Source organism: Natator depressus, chromosome 27, assembly GCF_965152275.1.
Source record: "Natator depressus isolate rNatDep1 chromosome 27, rNatDep2.hap1, whole genome shotgun sequence".
Classification (NCBI taxonomy): domain Eukaryota; kingdom Metazoa; phylum Chordata; order Testudines; family Cheloniidae; genus Natator; species Natator depressus.
In genome coordinates this window covers 13,128,213-13,150,215 of record NC_134260.1, presented here as the reverse complement: position 1 = coordinate 13,150,215, position 22,003 = coordinate 13,128,213, and the positions used below count along the sequence as shown (strand labels likewise).

Here is a 22,003-nt window from a genome sequence, read left to right as displayed (position 1 = left end):
TCACCTTTACATTCCTTTTCCCTTGTAGCTGCGTTCACTTGCCCTCAAGTAGAACCACTAACATGCCCTCATGTGATATGTGCTTCGCCTACAATTAAAACAGCATGTGTCTGCTTGCTGAGAGATCCTGCGTCTTAGGTCCGGAGGGGCCCACACCATGGTATCTGGGTCCTAGGCAGCCATGAATGATTGTAATCCTCACAGCACCCCCTAGGGAGATAGGGAAGGATCATTAGTCACAAATGGGGAAACTGAGGCACAGCAAGGCTTTAGGCCAGCTTTCGAAAATGGCTAGTGATCGTAGATGCCCAACTCAAGACCCTAAAATTCAGGAATTGTCCTAGGAAGATCTTCATAGAATATTAGGGTTGGAAGGGACCTCAGGAGGTCATCTAATCCAATCCCCTGCTCAAAGCAGGACCAACACCAACTAAATCATCCTAGCCAGGGCTTTGTCAAGCTGGACCTCAAAAACCTCTAAGGATGGAGAATCCACCACCTCCCTAGGTAACCCATTCCAGTGCTTCACCACCCTCCTAGTGAAACAGTAAAAAGAACGAGGAGTACTTGTGGCACCTTAGAGACTAACAAATTTATTTGGGCATAAGCTTTTGTGGGCTAAAACCCACTTCATCAGTGTTTCCTAATATCCAACCTAGACCTCCCCCACTGCAACTTCAGACCATTGCTCCTTGTTCTGTCATCTGCCACCACTGAGAACAATCTAGATCCATCCCCTTTGAAACCCCCCTTCAGATAGTTGAAGGCTGCTATCTTGGTGTAAGGGATGTGACCAGGGTCACATGGAAAACACGTGGCTGTCTCTGGTTCCCTCCTGCTCCTGGCCTGCCTTGTCTATTTAGATAGCAAGCTTGTTGGGGGCAGGGACTTGCTGTGCGTGAAATACAAGTAATGGGAGTCTTGCCATTGATCGCTGCGGGCCAGGATTTCACCGGGTGTGTGCAGCACCTCGCGCTCAGTGCTGCTGGGATACAGACACCACGAGGAATCTAAACCAGGCTCTCAGCCCTCTTTCCAGCACCGTTAGCTGGCTCAGGGTGGGGAATGGGCCCGGGAGGAAAGATGTGGGCGCCCCACGTAGCGGGTAGGAGCTCCAGCACCCTTGGCAAGGCCCTGACGGGAGCGGTCCTGTGCCGGGCTCTGGGAGATTGCGATCATTTCCCAGACTCGGGGGATCTGATGCTGGCGCTGCTTTGTAACTCCTCAGTGTTCTTTTGTTGGCAGGCTGGTGGGGAAACCGCGAGGCACATTTCCAGCTTGGGCTGCCTGGCCCAGTGCCAGCTGAACCAACTCCCAGCTGGGGGTAGAGGGACGATTGCTCGGAAATGGAGCTGGCGAGGGGAGTCCAAGCTGGGCTGTGGGCCTGACTTTGAACCCAGCCCCTTGGCAAAGCGGCTGCGGTACTTAGTGGGATGGCCTGGAATGTATTGTCCTGGCTCCTTTTGACCGCAAGCTCCATGTTCTACCTGCCTGGGAACAAAGAAATGGGATTCCGGGCAGGTGCCAAAGAAATAAAAAGTCCAACCTGCCTCACCGCATCCCGGCATGAGGATTTAAACCATCTGTCCCAGCATGACCTCTTGGAGAGGCAAAAGCTGGGGGGGGGGGGGAGAGGAAACCAGATCCTCCTCATGCTGACCCTCCGCCCCCCACTTCCCCTCTGGGGCCTTGGTCAAATCACTTCACCCTGGGCTCGGGGTGTTCCACGGTGCCTCAGAGGCCGCCCCCACCGGGGCTCTCTGTGGATCTCAGATCCCCGCAGGTGTAGGTCAGCCAAAGGCAGTGGTCTGCACTGGTTTACACCAGCTAATGGTTGCGAATGTAACCATTACACCAGCTGAGTGTAAGTTGATCCAGCCGGCCCCAGGCAATTGCTCTGAGGGGCATGATTCAAGCCATCCACCTCAATGGGGTGTTAACTGAACCTGAAGGACCACCATGACACTTTCAGTGGCATTCACTATTTCACTGCTGATTAATTTTTGCAACAGTGGGCTCACTGATGCACTGGCTGGCGGCTTACAGGAGAGTGGGGAAACAGAGGCAGAGGGAGGTCTGATACCAGGTTTGTGGTGTCCCTGTTACGGAACCTGACTGACAATTCCCTACTCCGCTCACTGGATCAAATTAGTCTAGTGGTTAGAGCAGTGGGGGTTGGGGAGTCAGGACTCCTGGGTTCTCTCACTTGCTTGGTGGCCCTGGGGCTGTGGCTCCGCCTCTCTCTGTTCCCTGGACTGGAGAGAATTTGTTGTGAATGCCAATTGCTCTGAGGTTCTGCCCCATCTCCCTCAACGGGCTGCAGGGCTGAATTCAGTTTGCTCCACAGACATTCCTGGCTGATGGTCACCCCCCTGCAGGCGGTCAACACTGCCTGGGGCTCCGTGTGACTGGAGCCGGGCTGGGGAGCTGGTGCCCAGGGGAATTTCACCTCCTGGGAGGCAGAATGCTCATGGGAAGCTTTCAAGAGTCCCTTCTGCAGTGAGATTGCAGGCCATGACCCAAAGCTGGGCTGTGAGGAACAGTGCCAGGTTTACAGTGGTGCCATGCAGCCGGGCCCATGCTCAGAAGGGGCCCCAGCCTGCTCCGCTTGCACTGGGCTGAGACCCCACCGGCACATGGGCTCCTCCTCACTCATTACTTGCTCCTGCCGGCTGGCCGAGGGCTCCTCTCCGCCCCCTGGCCGGACCCCAGGGCACCTCCGGCTCTGGGCAGTCTCTGCTTCCTGTGGGGGCCCCGCCTGTCTCCCCAGCGCTGAGCGGCCTGGGACTGGTGCAGAAGCAGACGCAGTCACCTCCCAGCTGGGCCGATGAGTGCGGCTGGGAGGCAGGGCGTGTGGGAGTGGGTCTCTGAAGGGTCTAGGGGGAGCTGGGCTGTGAAGGGGTGGGGAAGATCTGTGTGTGTTGGGGCACTAGGGAGTGGGGGTTCTGTGGGGGGTGCTGGGCAGTTGTGTGGGGCCGTGGGCAGGGGTGGAGTTGGGCAGGGCTCTGTGCATTTATGGGAGGGTTGGGTGGGGGCTCTGGCCATAGGGAGTTGGGGGGTGTTGGCTGGGGGGGGGCTGTATGGGCCCACCCCCGAGGGGAAGGGGCACGCTGGCAGCACAGGGCTGGGCAAGACCCTGTGTGGCTGGCAACTGCCAGTTTGTAAATAGTGCCCTTGCCCTGGGCTGGGCTGGATGGAGCAGGGCCGCCCCTGCCGTGCCATGCCCTGCCCTTGGCTGGCCCCTCGCTCCAGGGACCAACCCCCTGTGCCATGCTCCATTGCCCCCATGGGGACCCACAAATATATTTGGCACTGGGCCCACAAAAGGTTAATCCGGCCTGGTGAGGAAGAAAGGAGAGAGGTAGTTGGTCACTGAGGCCTGGGGTGTGGAGGGTTCCTGTGGGCTGGTGTCACCTCCTTGGAAGTGGTGAAGATGGAAAGTGCTGGCTCAGGGGCAAACAGTTGGGCGTGGCCAGCCGTCAACTGTCAGCGGCTTTTGTTTTCAAGAATTAGGGCTATTAAAAAGAAAAGAGTGAGTCAGAAATACGCCTTGGAGAGGAAGTCACAGCTACTTTCCATGGCAGGAACTGGGTGCAAGCCCAGAAACCACGGGGATGGGTGCGAGAGCACCCAGGAGTGAGCTTTGTCACGATTACCAAGAGTGGTGGAGTTTCCACCGGGCTTGGCCAACGTGCACGGAAAACGTGGCCTTTCTTAGCGCAGCTGCCACCTTTGAGCACCATTTTAGCTGCTCCTGTCCTCACGCAGGACCTCTCCTGGATCGCGGCGAGGCCCAAGGCTGAGTTGAGGTGGGTCAAGCCCAGCGCCGTGGAGCAAGAGGAGCTCTCTGCCCTCAGTGCGTGTGTGGGACTCCCGGTTTGAAAATGGACTCCAGTCCTGCCCCCCATGCCCACACGCCGGCTCTGCTGTGCCCTGCTGTGCATAGACACGGGGTACCCCGTCCTGCCCGCAGAGCAGCGACTCGGCTTCCTGAACGCGGCCCCAAGGGGCCCTCTCTGAGGAAGTGGCTGGGTACGTCCTCAGCGCAGGACTTTTCTGTCCCTTGCAGCCCATTCTCCAAGGGGGTTGCTCAGCCCAGTTTGTGCAGCTGTGTCTCCTGGACGATCGCTCTCTGGTTCAGAGAGGCCCCTCCTGAGACCTGGCGTCTCCCCAGAGGGCCGGGGTCCAGCCAAACAGGAATCCCAAGGGAGAGAACGTTTGTGGGTGTCCTGGGGGTGCAATTTTGTAGAAAGACAAAAGACCTGCAGGCCAAGGTCTTCCTGGTTCCACTACCTGGGCCTTGCTCCTGACTTGCCCTGGGGGGACCGAGGGCAGGATGTGATCCAGCCTGTTGGGAAATCTAAGAGCATCCAGGATTTCCAAAGTGGGAGGAGCTGGGATGAGCTTGGTGTGAAGAAATCACAGCCACGTGCATTGCGCTCGGATGGGTTGGTTCATTCTCCCAACATGTCACTGCAAACAAATCCAGATGTGCTAGCCCTGGGCTCTGCCCCTATTCCTCTGGAAAGGGAGGAAGGCTGGCTCAGTGGTCTGGTCCTGCTTTGAGCAGGGGGTTGGACTAGATGACCTCCTGAGGTCCCTTCCAACCCTGATATTCTATGATTCTATGATGCTGGAGACCTGCGTTGAGTTCACAGCTCCTTGCGTGCCCTGGGACCAGTCACTTAGCCTCACTAGGCCTCAGTTCCCATCCGTGCAATGGGGACATTAGCCCCACTCTTCCCCACAGGGGGTGTGAGGTGACAGCTGGTAAAGACTGACACGATGGGGACCAGATAAACCCCTTAGATAGCTAGAAAGTGCTGCTTTAATGGCATGGCCATGGCAGAGTCAACCCAGACCTCTGCCCCCTGCAGACAGGCACATACCAAACGGTCTGGCTTTACCGTTATTGTGTGAGAGTCCTGGTGCACTGCACAGGCCCGACTCTCCCCTTCTGGTTACAGTATTTCACCTTCCCTCAGAAACTACCCAGCATTGCTGTGTGCTGTTCAGCTCCAGTGCGCCACCCCAGAGCTGGCTGCATTTTAGTGGTGGGTGAGGTGAATCCTCTGAGTGTGTGAGGCTCGTAAAGCATCTGAGGTCCCTTCAGGATGAAAGTCCCTGTTATCTGGCCAGGTAAGCTATACTGGTGCCCATCACCAAAGTATCTGGGCTCCTCATGTAAGATGCTGCGAGGTGGGCCTCTGGGATGTGTTTTCTGAGAGGATCCCTCCAGGGTGGAGCAACCTGCATTAAACCTGAATGGGAGGGATCCCTTCAGCACCCAATCCTCCTGGAGCCCTGGCCGGGCCCGAGGGGCAGCTCTGGCTGGTCCATGGGGCCTGGCTGCCGCGCTTGCCCCGCGGAGGCTGGAGCCAGCCCCTGGATCTCGCTTTTCAGACTCTTCTCGGTAGGGGGTGTCACCAATACTGAGGCCAGGAGCAGCTGTCTAGTCTGAGCTGCTGCAGAGCCCAGGCCGGAGCACCCCCCGGCCGTTCCCGGGGCTCAGCGCATCTGTCCCCCGCCCCGGCAGGTACGTCTCTTCTGGCCTCTCCGTGCCCCCCCCAGCTGCACTAAGAGCAGTGGGGAACAGCCCTGCACTGTGGCCATGGCCGGGGTGACACCCACCAGGGCTTCCCCAACACACCTTCTTGCCCCAGCCTTCCCCATTCAGGCCTTTGCTGGGGAGAGGCTTTCAGCACCACCCTGGACGGAGGCCACCTGGGGGCGCAGCGGGGAGGAGGCTGAGTGGGTTTGGCAGCAGCCTCAGCAAAGCAGAGAGTCCTTCCCCGGGGGGGGGGGGGGGGGTTGTTAGGAGGGTGCGGGGCTCAGGCCCGGCCCCGGGCAGGCTGTGTCTCTCTGCGCCCTGTGCCTGTGCCTAGCAGTTCCTCCGGCTGGTGTGGGGCCAGCCCTTAGCCCCAGGCACAAGGCGCCCTGCGTGAGATGGGATTTCAATACCCGCCGCAGTGGGCTGCTCCGGTGCAGCGAGGCGCCAGCCCCGCTCCCGACCCTGTCCCAGGGCAGCAGGGGTTGCGCCAGCCTCCGTGTCCTGCTTGCCTCACCCTGGGCTGAGGCTACCGCGGGGGGAACAGCGGCACTGGCTGCGAATTCCTCCGTGTTCCCGGGGCCAGAGCTGCAGGGCTGGGGCTGCTGGGGGGCAGTGAGGGGCACCAACAGAGCTGTGATTTTGGCGGGGTGGGGGTGGTGGGGGGATGAAGGCCAGGGCGTGGCTAGCAGGCGGCTGCAGGGTGCAATTGAGCAGCACCGGCGGAGCAGGCCGTGGTGGCAGCTCAGGAAGGTTTATGTGTCAGGCGCTGGGGCTCTGGCAGAGCCGTGTGAGGGGAGCGCAGGGCTGGGCTAGCAGGGGGCTGTGGGTCAGGTGTGAGGGGCGCAGGCAGGGCTGGGGGCAGCCCAGGGCTGAGCAATCAGGGGGGCTGCAGGCCAGGAGCAGGGGGCACTGGCAGGGCTGGGGGGAAGCCCAGGGCTGAGCAATCGGGGGGGCTGCAGGCCAGGAGCCGGGGGCACTGGCAGAGCTGGGGGGAGCCCAGGGCTGAGCAATTGGGGGGGGCTGCAGGCCAGGAGCCGGGGGCACTGGCAGAGCTGGGGGGAGCCCAGAGCTGAGCAATCAGGGAGGCTGCAGGCCAGGAGCAGGGGGCACTGGCAGGGCTGGGGGGAGCCCAGGGGGGAGCAATCGGGGGGGGGGGGGGCTGCAGGCCAGGAGCCGGGGGCACTGGCAGAGCTGGGGGGAGCCCAGGGCTGAGCAATCACGGGGGGCTGCAGGCCAGGAGCAGGGGGCACTGGCAGAGATGCGAGGGGGCCTTTGCAGGATGTGCCCACCCACTTGCCCTGTGCCTGGCTCCGGCCAGAGCTGTCTCGCCCACCTCTGCGGGACACCCGTGCCCGGCCTGGCGCTCCAGTAGCTTTACTGCTGGCTACCGCGGGTTGTGCCCCCTCCCTGCTGGCAGCACATGCCCCTCACAGGCTCCGGCCCAGCGGGCAACGGCTCAGGGCTAATGGGGCCCATAGTCTGCGCCCAGCCGGACTCCAAGGATCGTGCCTCTGGCTTGAACCCAATGCCCGGCTTGCCAGAGGCTGCAGTGGGTTTCCTTCAGTGACGTGGCGCCCTCTGGTGGTGCAGTGTAGTCAAGGCACATTACTCACACCAGAGAGGGGCCCGGAGGCCTCAGCGGCTAGCTGCCCTCCTCTCTCCGGGGCTCTAGGAATGCCACGCCCACTAAGCGTGCACTAAGCGCATTATTGGCCACGCCCACTAAGTGTGCACTAAGCGCGTTATTGGCCACGCGCACTAAGCGTGCACTAAACACGTTATTGGCCATGCCCACTAAGCGTGCACTAAGCGCATTATTGGCCATGCCCACTAAGTGTGCACTAAGCGCATTATTGGCCACGCGCACTAAGCGTGCACTAAGCGTGTTATTGGCCATGCCCACTAAGTGTGCACTAAGCGCATTATTGGCCACGCGCACTAAGCGTGCACTAAGCGTGTTATTGGCCATGCCCACTAAGCGTGCACTAAGCGTATTATTGGCTGTGCGCAGTAAGTGCCCTAAGGGGAACAGTGGCGTTGGAGGAGGGTTCCCTTGGCAGTTTCTGATGGAGGGGGCAGGACTGGAATAGCAGGGGGTTGGGGGTGAGGAGTGGGGGCATCCCACACATTGTGGATAAAAGGGAATCATTCCCAGACTGTCTATTTCTCTGAAACCAAACACAGATCGTCCACGGAGCCACAACAAAAGCCCCAGCGTGGCTCCAGCTGCCCTGAGCCAGCACTGGCTTCTTCTGCGAGGAACTGGGATAAATTCACTGAGCTGGGCTTTGCTGTCAAATAGGCTCGGCTTGTCTCTCCTAGCACCCCAGTAATTTCTTCCAGGCCTTTCCCTGCGTCACACCCCTGTGGCGACCTTCCTCTGTCTCTCCCAACTCGGTAGGGGGAATTGGTGGCCTGTGGTTAGAGCAGCTTGGCCCAAAAGTTGGGGACCTACATGGTGCAGGATCAGGGCTTGGCTGACTAGCACTTCCCTTCTGGGTTTCATTCTCCTCTTATGGGACTGGACCCCTGGCTCCCTGCACATTGGTCCTGCCGGAGGGTAAATCACGAGAAGTGGTGCCAGGGGAACGCAGAGGGGTGAAGTAGGATGCCCTCCGGACCTGGTTTAGATTGGTGTAAATCAGGCTGTGGCTTGAAGTTAGTCACGGGCTGTTTTGTGTATCTTAGCCCTGTTTCAGGCCAGGCCTTTAATGAAGTCCTGCCATCCCTCCAGCTGCACTCGCTTTCAGGGACAGGGCACATGCCTCGGTCTGGTTTTGCAGCACCCCCTGCTGGTCACAGGCAGCAGCACCAGTACCCAGTAGTAGCCTATAAGGTTCCAAAGTTATTGGCATTGAAGTAACAACTACCGGCCTCAGTCGAACCGAGCCTAAAGCTGCGGGATAAAGAACCCTGACCGACACCTTCACTCCTCTGACACAAGGAACGCCGGCAATAATCATAAAGCTAGTTGGTGCTGATACCGGAACTGTCATGGGGCTGGCCTGAGAGTGGAACGAACTCCTCCACCAGTTAAGAGCCATCACAAAGCGCCCACCTCCTGCTCCAAAATGGTGTGTTTGTCTTCTGCGACAAACCCAGGGCATCGATACTAAAAACCTGCCCAGCCAAGCCAATCTCCGGCCCATGCTGCTCCTGGGGAGCAAAGGGAGAACCGCTGTGACAGATGTTAAGCACCGTGACGAATGCCCAACTGGAAGGCACGCATGCCCTAGCGTGGGGAGCAGGTTATAAGAACCTCTGTGGAACAGAGCGACTCTGTGGAGCACAACACTGGCTTTGAGGGTTGCCAGCTGCCGACCTTGAAATACTTTCTTCTAGCAGAGACAAGGCCCAGGGAGCAGCTGTCAGAGCATCAGGAGACCTCGGCCCCATACGTGGAAAACAAGGGAAGAAACAGGACCCCAGAGAAGCACTTGCTGCTCTTGTGGGCACTGCGCTCATACACAACAGAGGTCAGGTGTATTACCTACAAATGGGGCAGAGGGCAGGCTGCAAGGAGCAGTTTCAGGAAGACTTAGCAGGTTCATCTAGTGATGAGAAGCCTTGAGATTAACCTTGAGCCAGGGTGGTTTTTCAGGTAACACATTGGTGGTAGTGTACGAGCGACAGCATAACCAGTAACTAGAGCAAGGGAGACCAGGAATCCCGACTGGCACTCTCGGGAGAAAGATCTGACCTTGTGAAACATACCTCCCTTCTGTTACTGCATCTGCATCCAAAAGCTTCAGGGTTTCCAAGCTGTTCCATCCACCCCACCGTGAAACTGAAAGCCGCAAAACCACACACACGTGCGAGGTTTTTTTCCAACTTTTATTTTAAAAGTCATAATTGAAGCTTATCAAAGTCTTAACCCATTATTATTGTGAGAGCTGCGGCTCAGCCGTGGTCTGTGTAGCAGTAACCACGCACCCAGAAGCGGGTAAGAGGTTTGGTAACAGAGCTCAGGAGGTTTAATTCATTAACCCCTTGTGCGCTTCCCACGCCGGTGCAGCAATGACATCCACCACAAGCAACCTTAAAAGAAGTTTTATTGGGAATTGGGAGGGTGGGTTTCCCTTAATAGGCTGATCTCTTGGGTGATGGTTGCAGGGGAGCCCTTCCCTCTGCAATAGGTAGAGGGTGATATAGAACCTGGGTGCGTCTCCCCTTCCCGCCCCCCCCAATACGTACATGCAGATAGTTTATAAAAGAAAGGCAGATTCTGGATTGTAGCCACCAGAGGATGGTTTCTATCAGACAGGATATTCCCTGTGGGAAAATAAAAATACACTGCTGTCCCCAGAGGATCATGGGAAACCGTCATCGTCATCCTCTGCCATTTCCTTCGCGAATTCCAGGTCCTGCTGCTCCCGCTCCCGGCGCTCCTGGAAGGCAAAGGCAGGACACGTTCCTAACGGGCTGACTGCAGCAGTGGGACTGGGATGGCTCAGGGCACTGGGAGCTGAGCTGCTCGGAGAGGCTGCCAGGACAGCAGTGACCGAGAGAGAGGGGGAAGTGATGGCCATTCATGTGAAATGAGTGAAGAGAAGGCTCTGTCCAAACCACAGCTGGCACCAAGGACTGGGCCCCTGACAGAACTCCTGGCTCGCCACAGAAAGGTTCCCACCAGGGCAGGGATGGGGCTCTTGGCACAGGCTCGACACGGGTACACAGCACTGGTTGGGAGGGAAGTGTCACTCCTAGGGAGGGTTGCTAATGGGGCGCTCAACCCCCTCCCCCCACAGGCAGGAAGCCCAGAACCCAGGTGGGATCTCACCTCTGCAGACTCCAAGTCCTTGTTGTAAGACTTAGGTGGGAACCTCATGGCCTGGAAACACAAACAAAAGGGGATCAGTGAGGGACCACCTTGGCCAGGGCCACAGGGCAGAGGCAAGGAACACACAGGCACCTCTCACAGGCTGTGGAGACATTTCCAAGCATGCACTGCAGCCAGGGGTCATGCTCCTTGCTCCATCAGCAAGTTCCAGCACGGCCAGGTAGGTTGCCTCACTGACAGGACATCAACCTTCAGACACACCTCCCAGGGCAGTGGAGCTCGGGATGTGCCCACAAAGGTAGCGCATGTTTTGAGGCCTCATGAGCCTACCCGGGGAATCAGCTCTCGCTCCCAGCAGCTGGAGCTAGAGTGCTGGGAGATCTGCCTGAGATCGGAGGCTTTCACAGCACTTTGGCATGAATGAGGCCTCCCAGCGCCCACGTGGGAGAGCTTGCAGGGATCCCATTTTACAGAGGCAATTCAGTAGAGTGGCGAACAGAAGCCAGGACTTTTGTCTCCCAACTCCCGCTGCAGTGCACTGTATTTGCTGGCAGAGTACAGAACGGGGTGTGTTTAGATAACAGGAGAATGTGGGGCGCTCATGGACGGCAGAGGGACCATGCTTTGAACTGGTGCCCCAAGAGAGGATTTGGGGGTGCGAGGGAGAGGAAGGAGAAGAGCCAACCCATCACCCCAGAAGGGCCTGGAACCTGCTGGGGGAGCTTCTGAAGCCCTGAGGCTTCTAAGTCAACCTGCTGCACTCACACATCTCAGGAGACCGGCCCCACCGGGACACCTGACCCAGCACCCGGACAATGGGCAGAGCCTAGCTACCTTGACAGACATGTTGTGGATGTCGAGGCAGAAGGAGATCCTTTGATGGAAGGCCAGCTGGGGCTCCCGTGTGGAGTAGATGTCAATCATCTCTTTGGACTGGACGTAGCCTTTCTCGTGGTTAATGCTGGCTTCGATCACGCCGTCCCGGATGGCCTACAGCCCAGAGGCAACAGTCACGGCAAGGGGCCAACCTCCAAGGCTGGTGTCCGCGTGCGCAGAGTGCCCGTGGGTCAACAGCCGGGGATGGCAGCGTGAGCACTTTGCACTCAGGAAGCAGAGACTCGCTCCCACAGGACAGTGAATTGGCTTGTCTGTTCTCTCAAGCCCTGAGCACCTGTTTTTTCTTGGTGCAACATCCCTTGGTAACGCTTGCTCAAGGAAGTGACAGATGTAGCGAGATGGGTAGGGACAAGGCTACGCTCTGGGTCAGAGCACCCCGGCATGAAGGGGTTAATTGGGATGCAGGCCCTTGGAGCTGCTGATGGCCCAGATCCCAATAGTAACAGGCTGGTGACAGACCCTTTTGGAGGAGCAGAGCGCCGGTTCTGCAGGGCCTGAAAGATACAGGACCAACCCCTCAGGAAGCAGACAGCTCTGCGGTCCCTGAACACCGCAGGGAGAAGGGGCCAAGGGCTAGATTTCCTATGCTGATCCCTGACCCTCTGCTTCGTCCCAGCGACCCACCTTGGCAACAATGAACTCAGCATCCTCCGGGCTGTCTAGCTGCAGTTTCTGAGCAATGTCGGCCAGTGCGATGCGTGAATAGGACAAGCTGATCATGCGAACACCTGGAGGTGAGAGAAAGAACAGGAGCTGGAGAGTGTCATGGGGCCACAGGTACACTTAGTGAGCTGGGGAGTGGGTGTGATCGCAAGAGGCCTTTTAAACCAAGCAGCACAAGGAAACTCAAATGCACACTGCTCTCCTTTGCTGCATTAAACGAGAGGAGCAAGCCACAGGGGCTAGTTCGCCCAAGACATGGCATTGGCAGCTTCTTACCTGTTTTAATCACATTGTGTCTCAGCCGGATGATCAGGGTATAGGTCCCATCTGCCTGAAATTTGTCTGCAAACTGATCCAGGACCTGGTTGAATTTGGCTAGGTTACCCGTCCGAACAGCTGTGGGAACATATAGGAGACGGTTGAGAGAAAACAGAGAGAGGAAAAGATCTGCTGAAGTCACAAAGTCAGAGTAGGAACAGAACTCAGGAGTCCTGTATGCCAACCACTCAACAAACTCCTTCCTGACAGGTAAAGGTTCCAGTAAGTGGAATTTTGAGGTTAGAGCCATAAATGCCAGAAATAAAACAGGAGACAGTGCCCTTTATTGATGAAATGTTAAAAATATTTTGCTCCTTCGAAGAGCAGAACATTATCTCAATTTATAATGACGTGGTGACTTCTGGAGACCAACAATTTCATAGATTCGAAGGCCAGAAGGGACCACCTGTGATCGTCTAGTCTGACCTCCTGTGTAACAGAAGCCAGAGAACTTCCCCAAAATACTTCCTTTTAAACTCAAGCATGTCTTTAAAAAAAAAAAGAACAACCAATCTTGATTGAAAAATTGCGGGTGATAGAGAATCCACCACAACCCTTGGTAAAGCATTCCAATGGTTAATTACTCTCACTGTATAAAGTAAAAAGAAAAGGAGTACTTGTGGCACCTTAGAGACTAACCAATTTATTTGAGCATGAGCTTTCGTGAGCTACAGCTCACTTCATCGGATGCATACTGTATAAAGTAAGTTTTACTCCCCCAGCCAGGGGTCCAGTGAGATTAGAACCCAGGACCATGGGCACTGGAAGCAGGAACAATATCCCTTGGTCATCAAACCAGCTAACGGAGCAAAAAGTTACTGAAAATTATCTTCCATTCTGAAAATTTTGCGCATGTGGCTCTGGAATCAGAAGTTGGCCATAGCAACATTAGCACACATTTTTTAAGTGCACTTTTATCTTTTGCACCACGATTTTGCTAGCCTAAAACAACCTAACCATGAAAGTGACCCTCGTTTGTGAAAATATGGTTATGTAAAAAAATGTCTTTGTCTTACGTAATGAAGCTGTCAGTGTTCTTATTGTCCATACAAAACGACTAACCTTTTTTAAAATCAATCTACATCTTTGGTCTCTGATGTCTTGTGGCCATGAGTTCCACAGGTTATGACCCGCATTTCCCTTATAACTACATCTTTCAGTTTCATATCATTTCTCTTTGTTCTTGCAGTATGAGACAGCATAAATAAAAGTGTGCAATTTACCAACTGCTGTCGTCACTATTTGTCATTTTTCATGAAAATTTGAGAAGCTGTAGCTAGACCAAATGGTAGGGCACAGAACAGAAAGTTAGGGGTTCCTGGATCATCCAACAACAGATCATGAAGCTCTGGGGAGTAGCCAGAGCATCCTTACCCTGCGTCAGGAGGAAGTAGGGCATGAGTGACCTCTTGAGGGAAGGCTGTCTGAACTGGAGTCTGTCCGGGATCTCGCCCAGCAATAACTCCACCACGATGAGCAGCTTGTGGACCTTAGGCAGAAAGACAGACACAAGAGACTATGAATCTGTCAGAACTCCCTTAGACACCCTAAGGAAGCAAATTCTTCATTAGAATAGACGGGCCAAGAAGCTGGTGAGAGCCCCGGATCCTACCTTGGCTCTGCTCCTCTCCATGGGCCTGATGACGCATAGTGCCGGCACAAGCGCATCCACCCAGAGGTGCCCCCGGAGGACCACACACGCCCCCACTCACCGTCTGTTTGAAGCCGACTGCTGTGTGCTGTGGTGCCTTCCGCAGGGCATTCGTCATGGTCCTCCGTGCTTCCGAGTACTCCAGCTGAATGGCTTTGATGCGACCTGGAAGGAAAGGGGGAGTTACAGAGGGACAGAAACTGTTTCAGAGAGAAGTTGGTTTAACTGACAAAGCCCAGCCCAGGCACTGGGACCTTCGCCCAACCTGACACAAACGGCTAATCAAGCCAACTGCTCCATGCCACGCCAGCTGTTTGGCTGCTCTAGTTCGGAGCCGTCTGAGACTGACGGCACTTGAGGTCACGTCAGCAACAAGCAGATCTGTGTACAGGTGCCTCAGCTCCCAACGGCGAGAGGCGCTCCGTCTTTCAGAGGTCGCACACTTACCGACTCAGCGCAGCAGGACAGCAGAATGCGAGCAATCGTTACCTCACACCTTCCCTGCCCAGGGCAGCAACGCAAACACCTCTGTGCACATCCACAGCCCTTCCATCAGCTCTCAAAGCCTCACACCCACCTCTGCTCACTAGCATGATGATTACTACCAAGGCCCACCGTACTCCCTGGCAAGAGGGACATGGTCTGCGGCACAGTCCCTGGAATTTATGGCACCTGGTCTGGAAATTGGGGCAGCTTCATTTAAATTTTAGAACAGAGTTTTTGAATGTAATTAAACGTGAACATTAACCTGACCAGCACAGTGGCCCCTCCATTCTCCAGTTTCCATCCAGTTCAGTTTCACTTGCCGACGTTTGTACTGGTGATGCTGAGCGGCACTGCAAGAGTCCAGGGAAAAGCTGGAGGTTTGGGCAGCTGCAGAGGGGGCTGTTGGGGACTGTGGTATTGCGCACGATAGCAGAGAACAGGGCTGGCATTTCCACCACTCCCTTTGTGCGCAGTTATCGCCCCCCAGAGATAAATGTGGCCGTTCACCGCTCTCAGACCTATCATTTCAGACCTGCAGACAAGACTATAACATTTTATGCTTGGTGCATGTTGTCCAGTGTTTTCTTCCCATTTACTAGGGCAGGACGTGTAGATTCTGGAATACAATTCTGTGGCAAATTCCACTGCCAAAGAATTGTGACATACACATTGGGCTAAGTATTAGCCCATTTTACAGGTGAGTAAATGGAGGCAGCGATTATACGATTTGCCAGAGGTCACAGGGTCAGTGGCAGAACCAGGAGAAAACCCTCTGAATCCGAACCCTGGCACTAACCACTTGATCACACTCCTTCCCTAGCCTCAGGAAGAGAACCCAAGAGTCCTAATTCCAACCTCCTTCTCTAGTCACTAGACAACACAACAGTAACGCAGCCTGCAGTGGCATTGCTGCCTCTCACCTGTGTAATAGAGGTACCTGGCCCACTCGTTGTTATTGGCCTGCTCAGGAAAAACTGATTTGGAGACGAGCTTTTCTGCCTGGTCGTAGAGGTTATAGTGAAGGTAGTTTCTCAGCAGCAGGTTCAGGAGGGTGGCCTGACCATCTGCATCATGACGGAGGGTTGCCGTCCTCAGACGGGCATGCAGGAAACTTCAAAAGAGGGTGGAGAGGAAAGAGTCTGTCAGAGGGGAGGGAGGAAGCTGCAAAAGGGGAGAGCACAAATGTCCTCAGAAAGGTTTCGATCCTAGCTAATGGCTGCAGTGCCATTAGGCACCAAAAGGCCCTTTCATTTCTGTATAGGCAGGCTCCGGGAGAATGCAGCACACAGGACTGCAACTAACCTATCGGACACAGCAGCAGCCAGTCCTACCTCCTGACCACATCAAGTTTATTCTGGAACTCGTAGCTGCGGGAGTGGTAGTAATAACACTTGGCCACCACCAGATCGAGGGCTCGGCGGTTCTGAGGACTGATCTTCTGCATCAGGTCATCAGACACTTTCTGGGCCTGGGGAAGGAAAGGAGGAAGGTCAAAACAGACAAGTCGAGAGAGAGAGCGAGCTCACTTGTGAGGAAACACAGGAGGGGAAGTGGTCAGAAGCATTTTGGCTGTGGGAACTTCCATTAATCTAAATCCCCCGTCCCTAAAATATTGGTAACTTCCAAGGGCTGTATCTCAGCCAATCCCTTTGGGATGGGGTTAAAATAACTCCAGGGAAGCTCTCCTAGCAGAGCAGTAAGACTTGAGGTAACTAAATGGAGGCAGTGGTATTTTCTTTGCTGGCTAGCTACTAAGCCTCCACCGGTGCTGTAGGCTAGGATGGGACACGAAGCTTCTCTGCTCTGAAGCTCTGCCACCATCTACCTGTACTCAGCTCATGGGAACAGGGAGGCAATGGGGAGAGCACCCACGTTCTGACCCTACAGTCTCATGGGCCATACACACCCAGTACTTGGGTTTCAGTAGCAGGATGGATCTCCCCAATGCAGCATGCAGGACAGTCCTGGGGTTTTACCTCTGCATATCGTTTACTGTTCATCAGGTAGATGACTAGGAGCAGCTGGAGATAGGTTTCCACCTCTGGCAGGAGTGGGGCTGAGGCTGCCTTTCCTGTCCGGGGACGGAACTGCAGCTCTGCTTCTGTGTCCATAGGCTATAGAGAGAGACCGAGATGTGCTGGATCCACAGCTCTGAAGTCCTCTAGTAATTCACAGAGGAAACTCAACATGGATGTGCCATACCCATCACCAATGCCCATACCAACTTCCCTGCCTGCCTCCAGTGTGCCACAATCTTGACCTGGAGGGATCACCTCTAGGAACAAAGGAGAGTTCAGTCTCCATGGCCCACTCAGTCGTTGCTCTCTCTGATGAGGATGCCAACACAGGCCAGCAAATGCCCATTGTGATTTTTCTTTGATACAGACACAAGCCAGCTGGGAACTGGCTCGAGTCACTGCCCCCAACTCAGTTCGCAGGCACTCCTGAGCAATTAGGTTGTAATGTCTGAACACTCCCTTTGGGGTCTCTGTTCCCCCCGCCCCATTACAATAACACGTACTCTGCTACTAAAAGCCCCGGCATCTGCTGAAGCAGAGTCACCGCCCCAACTTCAGCAACCTCATAGAATATCAAGGTTGGAAGGGACCTCAGGAGGTCATCTAGTCCAACCCCCTGCTCAAAGCAGGACCAATCCCCAATTTTTGCCCCAGATCCCTAAATGGCCCCCTCAAGGATTGAACTCACAACCCTGGGTTTAGCAGGCCAATGCTCAAACCACTGAGCTATTCCTCCCCCCCACAACCTCCTCTGTCCCCATTGCAGACTCACCTCCTCCAGAAAGCCCAGCAGGAAGTCCCGCATGGTGCTGTTGGAAGTGAAGAAGCCATTGATGGCTTTATGGAGCACGTTGGGGTTGAGTCGGCGGGAGGTGGAGGGCAGAGCCCGTAGGGCACGCAGGACGTAGCGAGGCTCCTTTCCAGACACGGCCTTCTCAAGCTGCTTCACGTGCTCTTTGATGTCTGCATCAGCACAGGGAAATCCTGCTAGCACTTCGCCCCTGGCAAGTGCTCTCACAAAGGAGGCAAATCCTAATACCTGATGATCATATTGGTGATACCCCTGCTTCCTAGCTGAAGGCTGATATGCGCTTCTACCCGCTCATTTTAATATCATTTTAAAGGAGAAAACTCAATACCTCAGGACATAAGCCACTCTCTAAGTGGGAGGAGGGGGGGAGGTTAGGAAGAAACTTTCCCTGGAGGCAGGTTATCCTATATCCGTCTACTACAGGTTTCTTGCATCTTCCTCTGCAGTCCCTGGTGCCGGCCACAGTGAGAGAAGGGATACCGGAGTATCATTTATATTACAATAGTACCTAGGAGCCCCAGTGATAGACAAGGGCCCCACCGCGCTAGGTACTGTGCAAACACAAACCAAGTAGATGGACGTTGGGCTGATCCAGTTGAGTACTGCCTTCATCCTAACTACAGAGCAAGTATTAGAACAATCTCAGGCTCAGGTCGCAGCTTTCACACGGAAGTGTTCCACTGCACTTTGCGAGCAAGCTGACAGATAAGCCAAACACTGGGGTCCCTTTATGCGCCACTTGGGGTGGAGGGGACGCAGATGGTGCTGGCTGTGGCCGAGAGTTGAGTTCACCCGGATCTACCACAGACTTTCTGTCACCGTAAGCGAGCCACTTGGGGTCTGATTTTCAGGAGTGCCAAACATCCGCCACTCCAGCTGAAGTCAATGGGAGCGGACCCCGCTCAGCGCCATACAGACTCCTGCATCTCCCTGGCCCTCTGGGCGAGCGCGAGGAGGACGCTGCCTTGCCTGGCACCGGGGGCGAGGTGCTCGGGTGTGCGGCGACGGGGACCGTGGCCATCCCGACGCCACCGTTTCCCAACCGAACCATCACCCCCCTACGCCCAGCACACCCCCCCCAATAATCCCTCTCCCTGCACAGGCTGCCCCTGGGACTCAGGGAAACGGGGCCACAGAGCGGTGGGGTGAGGCGCCCGGGGCCGGCACTGGCCTCCCAGAGGGAAACAGCCCCTGGGACTTGGTGGGTACCGAGGCCCAGTCCTGCTGGGTCCCCCCGCCACCCGGTCTGCCCCTCCCCCCCGGCCTGTTCCCCCCCCCCCACCTCCCGGTCTGCCCCTCCCTCCCCCCCGGCCTGTTCCCCCCCCCCACCTCCCGGCCTGCCCCTCCCTCCCCCCCGGCCTGTTCCCCCCCCCCCACCTCCCGGCCTGCCCCTCCCTCCCCCCCGGCCTGTTCCCCCCCCCCCACCTCCCGGTCTGCCCCTCCCTCCCCCCCGGCCTGTTCCCCCCCCCCCACCTCCCGGTCTGCCCCTCCCTCCCCCCCGGCCTGTTCCCCCCCCCCCACCTCCCGGCCTGCCCCTCCCTCCCCCCCGGCCTGTTCCCCCCCCTCCCCCCCGGCCTGTTCCCCCCCCCCCACCTCCCGGTCTGCCCCTCCCTCCCCCCCCCGGCCTGTTCCCCCCCCCCCACCTCCCGGTCTGCCCCTCCCTCCCCCCCCGGCCTGTTCCCCCCCCCCACCTCCCGGTCTGCCCCTCCCTCCCCCCCCGGCCTGTTCCCCCCCCCCACCTCCCGGTCTGCCCCTCCCTCCCCCCCCGGCCTGTTCCCCCCCCCACCTCCCGGTCTGCCCCTCCCTCCCCCCCCGGCCTGTTCCCCCCCCCCACCTCCCGGTCTGCCCCTCCCTCCCCCCCCGGCCTGTTCCCCCCCCCCACCTCCCGGTCTGCCCCTCCCTCCCCCCCCGGCCTGTTCCCCCCCCCCACCTCCCGGTCTGCCCCTCCCTCCCCCCCGGCCTGTTCCCCCCCCACCTCCCGGTCTGCCCCTCCCTCCCCCCCCGGCCTGTTCCCCCCCCACCTCCCGGTCTGCCCCTCTCCCCATTCCCCTCTGCCCCCCCCTCCACCTCGGGTCCACCCCTCCCTCTCCCCTTCCCGCCCCCCGGCCCGTTCCCCTCCCGCCTCCCGGTCTCCCCTCCCCCCGGTTCCCCTCTGCCCCCCCCCGGGTCTGCCCCTCCCCCCGGCCCGTTCCCCTTCCCCTTCCCCTCCCCCTCCCGGTCTCCCCCCCCCGCCTCGGGTCTGCCCCTCCTCCTCCTCTTCCCACCCCCCGGTCTGCCCCCCCGGCCCGTTCCCCTCTGCCGCCCCCGCCCCGGGTCCCCATGCCCGTTCCCCTCCCCCCGCCACAGGCCGCGCCCCCCCCTCACCCTCCAGCGTGACAGCGTCGAGCTCGCGCTGCGGCGGCGGCTTCTCCCCGCCGGCCCCGTCCGCCGCCGCCGCCGCCTCCTGCATCTCCACGTCCGGGGGCCCGGGCGGCGGCTCCTCGGGGGGCGGCTTGGCCTTGTCGGCGCCGGGGCGGCGGCGGGACGCGCCCTCCTGCTTCATGGCGCGGGGCGGGGGGCCCGGAGCTCGCGCGGCTCGCGGTGACGGTGCAACAATCGCGGGAGGAGGCGGCCGGCTCCGCCGCGAGGGGTGCTGGGAAAGGCCAGGCCCGGCCAGCCGAGCCCAGAGAGCGGGCGGAGGAGGAGTCAGAGGCAGGCCGGAGAAACCGAGCGCCGAGTGGGACGTCACCGCTCGGGCCGCGCGCCTCGGCTCAGCCCCGGCGGCCGCCTGGCGGCTCCGTAATCACTCGGGTACTTCCGGCTCCGCTCGGGCATCTCCGTCATCAACTCGGGTACTTCCGGCTCCGCTCGGGCATCACCCTCCTAGTCGGGTATTTCCGGTGTCGCTGTGACGCCTGAGGAGCTCGGCGCATGCGCGCCCCGGCCTTTTCTAGTTGGCGGAGGCGGGCTCGCGGGGGGGCCTGGCGAGTTACACAGAGGCGGGGTCTCCCGGCCCTTGCGCCCCCAAAGTGTCACCCTTTGACGCGAAACCTGCCCATTCCCCCCTTCACCCCCCGGGACCCCCTCCCTCTCAGAGACCCCCCTCCCCCCCAGGGACCCTCTTCCCCCCCTTCACCCCCTGGAACCCCCTCCCTCTCAGAGACCCCCTCCCCCCCAGGGACCCTCTTCCCCCCCTTCACCCCCTGGGACCCCCTCCCTCTCAGAGACCCCCCTCCCCCCCAGGGACCCCCTTCCCCCCCTTCACCCCCCGGGACCCCCTCCCTCTCAGAGACCCCCCTCCCCCCCAGGGACCCCCTTCCCCCCTTCACCCCCCCGGGACCCCCTTCCTCTTAGAGACCCCCTTCCCCCCCTTCACCCCCCGGGACCCCCTCCCTCTCAGAGACCCCCCCTCCCCCCAGGGACCCCCTTCACCCCCCTGGGACCCCCTTCCTCTTAGAGACCCTCTTCACCCCCAGGGAACCCTCCCTCTCAGAGACCCCCCATTCCACCCTTCATCCCCTGGGACCCCCTCCCACTCAGAGACCCCCCTCCCCCCCAGGGACCCCCATTCCACCCTTCACCCCCCGGGACCCCCTCCCTCTCAGAGACCCCCCTCCCCCCCAGGGACCCCCTTCCCCCCTTCACCCCCCCGGGACCCCCTTCCTCTTAGAGACCCCCTTCCCCCCTTCACCCCCCGGGACCCCCTCCCTCTCAGAGACCCCCCCTCCCCCCAGGGACCCCCTTCACCCCCCTGGGACCCCCTTCCTCTTAGAGACCCTCTTCACCCCCAGGGAACCCTCCCTCTCAGAGACCCCCCATTCCACCCTTCATCCCCTGGGACCCCCTCCCACTCAGAGACCCCCCTCCCCCCCAGGGACCCCCATTCCACCCTTCACCCCCCGGGACCCCCTCCCTCTCAGAGACCCCCCTCGCCCCCCAGGGACCCTCTCCCTCTCAGAGACCCCCATTCCCCCCTTCACCCCCCGGGACCCCCTCCCTCTCAGAGACCCCCCTTCACCCTCCGGGACCCCCTTCACCCCCTGGGACCCCCTCCCTCTCAGAGACCCCCCTCCCCCCCAGGGATCCCCTCCTTCTCAGAGACCCCCATTCTCCCCCTTCACCCCCCAGATCCCCTCCCTCTCAGAGACCCCCATTCCCCCCTTCAACCCCCGGGACCCCCTCCCTCTCAGAGACCCCCATTCCCCCCCTTCAACCCCTGGGACCCCCTCCCTCTCAGAGACCCCCTTCACCCCCCGGGACCCCCTCCCTCTCAGAGACCCCCCTCCCCCCCAGGGACCCCCTTCACCCCCCCGGGACCCCCTTCCTCTTACAGACCCCCTTCCCCCCCTTCACCCCCCGGGACCCCCTCCCTCTCAGAGACCCCCCCTCCCCCCAGGGACCCCCTTCACCCCCCTGGGACCCCCTTCCTCTTAGAGACCTCCTTCACCCCCAGGGAACCCTCCCTCTCAGAGACCCCCCATTCCACCCTTCATCCCCTGGGACCCCCTCCCACTCAGAGACCCCCCTCCCCCCCAGGGACCCCCATTCCACCCTTCACCCCCCGGGACCCCCTCCCTCTCAGAGACCCCCCTCCCCCCCCAGGGACTCTCTCCCTCTCAGAGACCCCCATTCACCCCTTCACCCCCCGGGACCCCCTCCCTCTCAGAGACCCCCCCTTCACCCTCCGGGACCCCCTTCACCCCCCGGGACCCCCTCCCTCTCAGAGACCCCCCTCCCCTCCAGGGGCCCCCTCCTTCTCAGAGACCCCCATTCTCCCCCTTCACCCCCCAGATCCCCTCCCTCTCAGAGACCCCCATTCTCCCCCTTCACCCCCCAGATCCCCTCCCTC

At 58.9% G+C, this 22,003-nt stretch overlaps 1 protein-coding gene across 2 annotated transcripts in view; it reads right to left on the bottom strand.

Annotated features, from left to right (window-relative positions):
* Positions 1-19,717, bottom strand: part of PSMD3 (proteasome 26S subunit, non-ATPase 3) — a 108,421-nt gene extending 88,704 nt beyond the window's left edge. Inside the window, exons 1-12 of one of the 2 annotated variants that reach the window (XM_074940813.1) lie at positions 19,540-19,717; positions 17,137-17,327; positions 16,323-16,460; positions 15,678-15,814; positions 15,267-15,457; positions 13,922-14,025; positions 13,584-13,698; positions 12,168-12,287; positions 11,853-11,956; positions 11,166-11,321; positions 10,332-10,382; positions 9,418-9,939 (exon numbers count right to left, since the gene is read on the bottom strand). In XM_074940813.1, the coding sequence (XP_074796914.1) occupies positions 9,862-9,939; positions 10,332-10,382; positions 11,166-11,321; positions 11,853-11,956; positions 12,168-12,287; positions 13,584-13,698; positions 13,922-14,025; positions 15,267-15,457; positions 15,678-15,814; positions 16,323-16,460; positions 17,137-17,327; positions 19,540-19,717 (1,563 nt within the window). In that variant the 3' untranslated portion in view covers positions 9,418-9,861. Of the gene's footprint in view, positions 1-9,417; positions 9,940-10,331; positions 10,383-11,165; positions 11,322-11,852; positions 11,957-12,167; positions 12,288-13,583; positions 13,699-13,921; positions 14,026-15,266; positions 15,458-15,677; positions 15,815-16,322; positions 16,461-17,136; positions 17,328-19,539 lie in introns of those variants that run through there. The other variant, XM_074940814.1, reaches the window with a different exon arrangement.
* Between the last annotated feature and the right edge of the window lie 2,286 nt (positions 19,718-22,003).